Here is a 10,365-nt window from a genome sequence, read left to right as displayed (position 1 = left end):
GGGTAGCCTATAAATAGGCAACGACTGGTTTTGGACTCCAACTTGTCCACACTTGTTCTTTTAACGTGTGCAGGACAACCCCAAATCTTCAAGTGTCTTACACTTGGCTTCCTTCCGATCCATAGTTCATATGGAGTTTTCAGAACCGATTTGGTTGGAACCCAATTCAGCACGTAGATAGCAGTTTCTAATGCGTATCCCCAAAAGGATGTGGGTAATTCTGAGCTTACAAGAAATGATCGGACCATGTCCAACAAGGTCCTATTCCTCCTCTCTGAAACACCGTTGAGTTGAGGTGTAGCAGGAGGAGCTAATTGTGACACTATCCCGTTGACCTTTAAGTAGCCCCTGAATTCGTCAGAGAGATACTCGCCACCTCGATCTGATCGAAGGGCCTTAATTTCTCTCCCTAACTGTTTCTCAACTTCCTGTCTGAACTCTTTGAACTTTTCAAAGGATTCAGACTTGTGTCATATTAGGTACACGTAACCATATCGTGAAAAATCATCTGTAAAGGTGATGAAATACACGTGTTGATTCTGTGTCCTAACACTCAGGGGACCACATACATCAGTATGTATTAGGTCAAGTGTGCCTGTAGATCTTTCAGGTTTACCGTCAAATGGCCGCTTAGTCATCTTACCTTGGAGGCAAGGTTCACAAGTGGGAAGATCTTCTACGGTTAGAAAAACCCAAAGGACCATCCTTTACCAGCCTTGTGATTCGATCAACACCGATATGGCCAAGTCGGTAATGCCAGAGGCATGTGGGATTTACGGTATCACGATTCCTTTTCTTGGGATTTTTGACCGACGTAGTTTCGGTTAAGTTAGTTTCTAGAGAAGGATGTAGAACATAGAGACCGTTCTCCAGTTCCCCGCATGCGATGAATTTTTTATTCCGTTCAACAATAATCATATTACTAAAATAAACAGTATATTCATCAGCACACAGTTTAGAAACAGAAATTAAATTTCTAGTCAAGTTCTGTACATAAAGACAATCTTTAAGTATAAGCACTCCTTCTCTAAAGACTAATTCTACGGTTCCTATTGCCGCAGCTACAACACTTGTAGTCGTTCCCAAGAATAGTGTCACTTCGCCTTCACTCAATCTTCTGCTAACTTTGAACCCCTACAGTGAGTTACACGCATGAGTTGAAGCCCCGGATTCAACACACCAGGACACAGAAGTAACTAACATATTAGTTTCTATGACACAAGTTTCGACGTTACCTTTCTTAGATTCTAGGTAGGCAAGACAGTTCCTCTTCCAGTGGCCGATTTGTTTGCAGAAGTGACAGACATCAAATGCCTTGTTCTTCATCTGCTTATTAGGCTTGGTAGCTTTCTTCTGTGGCTTCTTTGCCTTTCTCTTTTTCTTGCCCGATTTGTTAGCTTCAGCAAGCATAACCACAGGCTCATCCTTCTTAAGTAAATCCTCGGCCCTCTGCAACATATTGCTGAGTTCCTGGACGCTGACATTCAGCTTATTCATGTTGTAGTTCATTGGGAACGCATTGAAGGAAGAGGGCAAAGAATTCAGGATGGCATCTACTTGCGTACCAAGATCTAGCTTGGATCCAAGGGCTTCGAGTTCGTTAATGTAGCCCATCATCCGAAGACAATGGTCATGAACTTTTTTCCCTTTAGACATCTGCGCGATCATGAACAGTTTCAGGACCTTCTGTCGAGTAGAACGATTCTACTCTTTATACATTGTCTTTACACTGTCCAATATGTCCTTGGCTAGTTCGATCTGATCGAACAGCCTCTGTATTGAGTTGTCCAGTGAGGCAATGACAAAGCAGCGGGCTAGGGAGTTCTTATCCTCCCAATCCTGGTAGTCCCTCCTACGGGCCTCAGAAGCCCTATCACCTGGACACTCCGGGGCAGGATTTTTCACCACCTTATCTAACTTTTCGGAAGTTAGGACCAGCATAGGATTTCTGTACCAATCGGCATAGTTTGGGCCCTTAAGCTTGTTATTGTCTAGAAGCTTTGCAAATTGACCGTTTGCCATTTTCAGATAAAATAGCAAAGACGTTAGGCCACAACCTTAGTTTGATTCATGTTACCTACATAGATATGGTTTTTAATCTATGTTTCATTCCCATTTTTTCATCTCTGAGATTTCCCTCCTTTCTTAGTGACGGAGACGACGAAATGTCTCTGGAAATGTGGGACATCACATGGGGTGTGTGAAGCCAACTGTTTCAGCTACATAACCCCACCACCTTTCTGTGACGAATCATATCCACTCATCGAATGAGTTTCCCTTTGGCCTCTGTCAGACAAGGTTCAGAGCTGTTTCCAGGTAAACATTTCTGTCCAGTGAGTGCTCACCCATCATATTCAGGTTACGGCAAAGTACCGTGAGAGAGTTCTCATTTTCTGGTGAAGCCCCTCACACATCGGTCTATGACGCCCCTATCATCTTATGAAACACTCTAACAGATCCAACAGCAAATGGATAGCCCAATTTTATGGTGTGTTTCCTCATTACTGAAGAATCCATCATTGTGCTAATGACGGAAGGCCTTTAGAGAGTCCATCATATGGATCTCCCTATCACATGCACTCATATTTGCTAGAGGGAACAAAATTATGCCCTAGTTCTAATTTAGGTCAAACCAGAGTGACTCCCACTGACTTTTATAAAGTCAGATTTCTGGTGGGCCTTAATCGGCTAGGGTTTCCACACGCATCCCTTTTCAGGGTAGTGGGGCCCATCAAGTAAGGAGGGGTCATCCAATGACCTTAAGGGACACCATGCCAATGATGTGCATTCAGCCATTGTGTGCGCAAGAGCCACTAACAAATTATCATGGGCCAAGTGCTTATGGCCCATGGTCGCAGCACATCCAACATGCAAACATCATATGTAAAGGAAGAATTGATCCAATCGATTAACTGCTGTAAAGCCCAATAAACAGCCCATTTAAAAACATAACATTAACAATTAATGTCTACTAGGTGTATGGGTTGTATTGCAGATAACAATTTGGCCCATACAGCTTTTCTCACAAGAGTGAGCTTTTGCAGTTTTAATCCATTTAAAACTAGGCTTTAAAGGTGGGCCAAATTAATCGCTGTAATTGAACATCAGATTTGGAACAGCAAGTGTGAGAAAAAATTGGACTGAAAACAGTCCCCTTCGAACCATAGATTCGGTCCAAACAGATTTGGTCCAATTTAGTCCGAAATTGTCCGAAACTGATTTTCAATTCAAGAGTTAATTCATGAAAGATCTGAAATTAATAATTTCGATTTTAAACAATCACAAATCAAATATGGACTGTTCGCACCACCTGCAAAATAGAGGTTAATCACTAGGGTTGCAGTTTCACAAACTGCAAATCGCAGAAAGCGATCTCTCCATCTGCAAATCTCCAACGCCGCCTTCTTCTTCCTTCTTCAATCAATAAAAAAAATAAAAAACAGAAATCCTATTTCTATTAATTGATTACAATCTTGATCAAATCCTATACATTTAGTTTAGAAAAAGAAAAAAAATTATTTACAGACCAAATTGAATGAAATAAATAAATAAAAAGGAAAAAGGGTGCTCAATGCTTAACTAGTTTCCAATCTGCTGCCCAGTTGGGATTCTTTGTATGGCGTGGGACCCAAGCATTGATCTACACACCAGCCACATGGGTTCGGCCCAGCTTTTATTACAAGGCCCAACTGAATTCACTAAAAAGCTCAGTAAACCCCTGAGCCCATCACATGAACCTTATGGGCCCAACACTTACATTAAGTGGCCCCCAGGCCAACCCATCTTGTAAAAACCCAGGGACTGTGGACAGGTGCAAAATTAGCCCATCAGGTACTATCCTAAATGGTCTTACACTTAACCTCTCAGCTCTTAATGATCAAGCACTGCCCGACAAGAGAGGACCTCTCCCTCGGCTACAAGAAATAGTGCCAGACTCTCCACTCACATGGATCATGGGAATTAAAACCATTTGCAAACATCTTGAAACCGTACAAATATATATATATATATATATATTAATTTTGCAAAACAAAATTCCAATGATTGAAATCAACTACCGGCAGTTTGGTTTCCATCAAAGAGAGTGCATTCCCGATCATTACCTTTGTCCACAAAGGGGCTGATCCTGTCACTATGATCACCCACTCAGATGAATTCTCAGACTGTTCCAACATACCCAAGTTTTGATCCTCGCTAAGGATCTCACTGATTGGCATATCAAAGACAGCTCTATCCGACACCTAGTGAAGTGTCACAATCGAGTCTAGGGGTCAGGTGTAATTTTCCAGTTTTTCCCATCTGTCTCCAAGGTCCAGGGCAATACTAGAAATCTGGTCCGATTCAAGGATTCGAGTAATCCCATACTGCATGTGCCTTGGGTCTTACCCTGGTGGCCGAGACAAGCCATCCCAACACTTGGTGGCACACCAGTATCAACCTTGGCAAGATAAATCTCCCCAAACTTATCCAATGGCTGTGAACATTTAAAACTAAGACGAGTCTCTATACGTGTCCAGTTTTAATGTCTTACACAGAATTATACCAAATAACATGAATCAAACATGCACTTTATTTATTTACACTAAATATCAAAAGTACATCAGATGCTAAGGGCATACAAAACTGTCTAACATTTTGGCCCCCTCCGAGGGCCTCTTCACCCCACTAGTGACTTTTTGGGGTGCCACCACCGACTGCTTCCCCTTGGTGAGGACTTGCGGATTTCCCCCATTCGCCGGGGCAGGGAGCAACTTCAGCGTCAGGCCTCTTCGGCATTTGCCCTCCGACTTTCTTCCCGGCCTACTTCTCCTGGGACTTCTCCAACAAACGTTGCTTGATATCCATTGTCACTTCAACGAAACAACAAAGGAAAACATTTAGTACAATAAATTTAAAAAGAAAAGAACGTGGAAGACGCACTAACCACAAAACCTCTCTTACCGAGGGGGGTGGGGCTAATCCCAGCGAAAACTAGGGGGACCTCCTCCTCCACCAACGACTTTGCCTGGAATGTCACCATCACAAGCAGGTGAGCTACAGCTACAGCCTCTTCGTCTCGGAGCTGTGGGGGACATCTCCTGACGATGACACAGGCATCCCCCTAGTCGGACCTGAACGCTAGCCCTCACGGTAGGAGACGTAGAAGAACTTATCCTCCACGCATGGATGGACGAGGGGTTATGTATAGGCTTCCCCCTTCTCGGGTGGAAGTAATACATGTTGGCCTTGGTGCGAACATGGCACAGAATAGCCTCAACATCAACTCCACGCCCCTGAACCGAGCCCACACCATCATCGCCATGATGGTCCTAAGGGCGTTGGATATGAGCTAGCTAATAGTGATGTCGTACCACTCCAACAACTCAGAGATTAAGGGAGGGGAAACCTAAGGCCAAACTCCAAAAAATGATGGTAGACACAGATTTCTCCCTCCTCGGGGGTCCACGGCTGATCGCCCACATCGAGGACCCTCGAGTCATAAGACCAAGGTATGTGGAATCTCCTCGCCAGGGATTTGACCTGGCACACATCCAAGGAGCTGTCAAACTCTGAACGCGAGACACCACCGTCAGCCACCCTTCGGGCAATACTCCCTCCCATTGCTCAAGCGACGAGTCCCACAACATCAACCTCAAAGATAGGAGATCCCTCGGGCTCCCTCAGCGACACCGAGGCAGCGCTTTCATGGGGAGAGTCATTCCCCTGATGACTACCCTCGGCACCCCCCGAGGTTAACCTTTCCCTAAAGACGGCCACCTCCCGACAAAGGGATGCTACGGCTAAGGAACCCAAGGAAGACAAGGGAGAGGGGTTGTAGGAGAACTCCCTCCCAAGATGTTCAAGAGTTCATGGCATTCTAGGTCGAAATCTAAAATCGACATATTTGATTACCTAAGAGAGGGTGAAATGTCCCGAAAAGAGTAAGAAATAGGAAAGTCCTGGAGAATTAAGAGTTGGGGAGGTGCGTTCACTTGAGAGCAAGGGCGTCTAAGTTCAAATGAAAGAGAAAATCACCACCAAGGTCCCTATTTAAAAGAAAATGGATGGTCGGGATCTCTCTGAATCCGACGGCGGAGACGAATCCGCTCCCACCGTCCAACTGTAATGTGCCACCAAGCGCTCGGCCTCGGAAGACAAAACAATGCCCAAAGCAACGGTTTAGATCGATGCAAATCCAATGGATGCGGGAGTTCTCCGTTTCTACGAACCAGTTCCACCGCACCTCCTAGCGCATGCCCTCAGAAGGCGAAACGACACCGGGTGGACTGCAAAAATTGCCCGTGGCAGCCCGCCCATTGCGAACCACCGAGCAGACTACTTAACCCAACTAACGCATGACTACTGGAATAATCGTCCCCCGCACGGTAGCCCCCAAATGTGGCCTGCCCGTGCATGATACGGGACACCTCTACCAAACTGAGACATCCACACCACACGCATTCCCAAACCAAAGAGGGACGACACACACAGCGAAAATGATGCCACTACAGGACACCCGTCGGCTAATGAATACGAAGGTATAACAACCACTACTCCCAACAAGAAAAGCCAATGCCTTACCTCGACTACTACCCTCGTTGCCAACCGAAACCAAGGCCTTGTCTCGGCCTCGGGAGTGGGGGGCAAATGATGTGGGTTAGCTTGGCCCAGAGCATCGCAGGCTGGGAATTCCAGCCCACTAACGTCTGACAGCGTCAGCCACAGCAGGAGGGAGCCTTGTTGCCTTCATACGGAGCTAACCGCATGACAGTCAGACATACCTACCAGGGCCTACCGCCTAACCTCGTACGGCTCTCATCTGGGGCGTTCATCTTCACCTACTTCTAGCACGCTCAAGTATAAATAAGAGGTAGCTCCCCCTTAAAGGGGATCTGGAATAGAAAATCCTAACTCAGCTTACTCGTTTACTCCTTACACCCACCTTGTCTCCTTAGCATTTACTCTCGGAGATTTGGTGCATCCAAGGACTATCACCAAGACCTCACCTACACCCTCTCCTACTTTACACCTCGTACTAACTTGAGCGTCAGAGCCTCTACCTCGGGTACCCGCCCGAGGCCTCTGACATTCCCCGTCTTGCAGTATCTCTGGTCACCAGGGACCTCGCCTCGGCCTACAATACTCAGCTACCACGGCCCTCGGAGGGGGTACCTCGCCTTGGCCTACGGTCCTCGGCTTCGGCTCACCTCTCCCGAGGTCTCAAAATCCTCGGCCAACATTCGGAACCTGGAGACTGAATTTACCTAGTTGCCCCTGCCAATTCGTGCGGTAACAGGTATTAATGTGCAATTTACAAAACAAAACAACAGAAGATGATTAGATGAGCACAGCAAACAAACTTGGTTAAACAAACTCAGCACACATGGATCCGTTCTGGTTTATACATTTGTTCCCTCCGGCAAAGGACCTTCTCCGTATAAGCTCTCTCAGAGATGCAGTCCAGAGTCCGCGCATTAAAGAAAGAGAGAAAAAATCACGTTCCTGAATCCTGACCATAACCTCTTCCAAGTCCAAGCCTAGAGTTTTAAGTTGAGATCAACACTATCACCTGCTTCACCACTATGGTCGTCTGTGCTTGGGGCCGCTCGACCAACCTGTCCCTTTGGGGGCAAGAAGCTGTAGAAGGGCTGTTGTTCTATGCTTCCCTACACACACAAAACACATACCCAGATGTTATAAATACCAGAATTAGATCGTGATTCGTGAATGTGGGAAAATTAGATCGATCCGTTGTTCTATCTTACTTGAATTGGAAACAAATCGAATTCTGTTAAGTCCCGGTAATGGAGACCCAGGAAATCCAATGGTTGTTTAGATTTGGAAACCATTGAAGATGATGAACTAGTTGCAGAAAGGCCCAAGGTGAGAAAATCACCCTCAAGCTGAGCACCATTCTCTTGGATGCCCCTTTTATGGTTGATCTCTGTCATGCCTCTCCTGCAATCAACATGGGTTGTTATCGATCCCAAAGGAATCCTTCTGATAAATGGAGCCAAAGCAGTCTTAATCAACTACTAAGATTTTGGCAAACACATAACAAGTAGAAACTAGGCCAACCTGAGTACCTGACTATTGCATTTCCCTGTTCATAATTGAGCATGCCACCATTCCCACATGAAGATGATTCTTCTGGTCTGCAAATGGGAGTACCCAACGAAGGATATCTGTAATGGAAGGAAGGAACAGATGGGTTGTCCACAGAGAATGGCCACGACCGTTTTATGCCAACCATCTTTACTACATTGTAACCAAATTCACTGTCAGAAAAGAAATCAAAAACAAAATATCCACATTTTTTGGTTCTGGTTGTTTTTGCTTCTCCTTGTAAAATTTTTCAGACAGAAATTTTTCCTCCCCTTTTGATTTATCTTGATGTAAATGCTAAATATCAGATACATAAATCAATCAAAGTTCATCACAAAATGAGCAAAGATATAGATCAAATAATTCAACCCGGAAAAAAAAAAAACAGAAATCCCTCCATTTTACGTTGAAACAAAGAGAGCCTCATAAAACAAGATGTTACAGTGAAAGCTAATTAACAGTGGAAAAATCAACCATTTATGATATCCAATGGCGAATGGTTAGACATACCTTCTCTTCAGGCCAAAGTAGTTGTATATAGTTGCTATAATAGCTTTGGTTTGAAGGGGGCTCCATCTGAAGATTTACTCCAGAGGACGATGAAGTCACCGAGGCAGCATTCACCTGCAAATACCATAGTCTGAGATTCCCCATCTAAGATTATAAAATCAACGAAATAACACTAGAACTGCTTAGTTGCTCGCCATTGATGATGAAGAATGCTGTTGTTGAGGTTGTTTACTGTGTGTGATAACTGGGGGAAGCCAAATTGTGTTGTCATTCTGTAAACGGCTGCGAAATGTGAAACCCGGGTCCAATTTAGAACCTTCACTAAGTTCATGAGAATTCCAAATGGACTGAAGATAAGCATCTCCTGCACCTGTGACGGCCGAATCACCAAGCGCAGAGAAAACTCCCCCTTCAGCGCCTAGAGGGCTACTGGGAAGACCATGAAGTGGTGGTGGTGTTGGATTCGGTGGAGGTAGAACAAAGAGATCATGGGTAGAGATCGGAATAGAGGGAGCAACTGGTCTGAACAGAGAACTGGATGAAGAGAGATCAACTGGAGGTGGCGGAAAAGGTACAGAAGATTGTGAGTGATAAGGGTTGTGTGGAGGGAGGGGAATGACGATGCACGGCGACGATGGCACAACTGCCACTGATGCCGCGTCCTTCTTCTGCTGCTCTTCCAATCGGATCTTCTCTAGCTGGGCAACGCCGAGTCCTCTTTGTGGGATCTTTTTCTGTTTCAGCTTCTTAGTAGATCTACTTCCACTGCCACCACCACCGCTGCTGCTATTGCTACACCACCTCTGATACTGTTCTTCTTGTACCATTCTTCTTTCCTTCCATGTAACCCACCAAGGAGACCCAGAAACAAAATTCAAAAAGAAGATGCCCAGAAGCAAAATTGAGAAAAGAAGATGAAAAGAATTCAGAACCCAAAATCCGAACTTTTGAGAGGAAGTTTCAACAAGGAAGAGAGAAGATACCGTACAAAAGAAAAAAAGAACACGAGTAAAGAGAAACAGAAACCCCCATTCTAAGACCGAAAATCTCGCAGGTGCTGGAGTCAAAATCGGCTACTTAAAGGAAAAGAAGCCCACCCAAGTTTCAGAAAGAGAGAGAGTAACGGGAGCTCCAGGATCTGAGGCTCCAAATTTTGCCTGTCTGAGAGAGAAATCAGCCCGGAAAAACGCCTGTGTTGAATCTGGATGCGTAGTGCCTCCATGGTGGAGGCTGTACAAATCTGGTCACTACCTGCAGTGGGGCCGCGTATGCCATTGATACAGCATCATCCACCATAAACAGCCAAAATTTTCTCCTTTTTAGTATGATCATACTATTAGCATTAAATGTGTTTAGACTTTAGAATCAAAGCATTCAAGCAACCTAACATGCATGGATGATGGATGTGTGTGAGAATGTGAGGACTGAGGACTGAAGAGTTAACGAAAAGGCTTAAAAGAAAAGCCAAGGAATTTCATTGACGTGCAGAGAGAAAATATATCCCAAGAGATTTGCCTTTTGGATTGGACACACAGTAGAACTAGAACCATTCAAAACAAATCATGTCTGGCAGTGCGGGAAAGAAAGAAAGTTTTGTCTTCAATAGACCCAGCCAGCGGGCCACCTCCCATATCATACCGCCCCAGCCATTGACAGGGATGGTAGAGCTTCCACGTGAAACCTCTTTTGTCATTGCTCCTGCAAAGTCAAAAATTTGGTAGCTCTGCAACTTAGATATAAAGTTCCCAACTCGAACCCATATGTGGATTC

General features: G+C 45.0%; 1 protein-coding gene across 5 annotated transcripts; it reads right to left on the bottom strand.

Annotated features, from left to right (window-relative positions):
• Nucleotides 1–3,433: 3,433 nt before the first annotated feature.
• On the bottom strand, nucleotides 3,434–10,365 carry LOC104612101 (uncharacterized). Of its 5 annotated transcripts, none has more exons than XR_016083815.1 (6): nucleotides 8,790–10,365; nucleotides 8,596–8,709; nucleotides 8,067–8,233; nucleotides 7,746–7,980; nucleotides 4,942–7,646; nucleotides 3,434–4,850 (listed from the first exon to the last, which is right to left on the bottom strand). XR_016083815.1 is itself a non-coding variant. In XM_088900291.1 (5 exons), the coding sequence occupies exons 1-5, from the start codon at nucleotides 9,420–9,422 to the stop codon at nucleotides 7,518–7,520; spliced, it is 1,278 nt and encodes a 425-aa protein (XP_088756417.1). In that variant the 5' UTR covers nucleotides 9,423–10,365; the 3' UTR covers nucleotides 3,434–7,517. The 5 variants fall into 5 exon arrangements, 2 of the variants coding, with proteins under 2 accessions (XP_088756417.1, XP_010277720.1); XR_016083816.1 differs by having other exon boundaries at nucleotides 3,434–7,254; nucleotides 7,341–7,646; XR_016083818.1 differs by having other exon boundaries at nucleotides 3,434–7,254; nucleotides 7,386–7,646.

This window comes from Nelumbo nucifera, chromosome 1, assembly GCF_055504915.1.
Source record: "Nelumbo nucifera cultivar China Antique chromosome 1, China Antique-T2T, whole genome shotgun sequence".
NCBI classification, from domain to species: domain Eukaryota; kingdom Viridiplantae; phylum Streptophyta; class Magnoliopsida; order Proteales; family Nelumbonaceae; genus Nelumbo; species Nelumbo nucifera.
The sequence above is the reverse complement of the archived record's forward strand: the minus strand, read 5'-3'. Positions and strand labels throughout refer to the sequence as shown.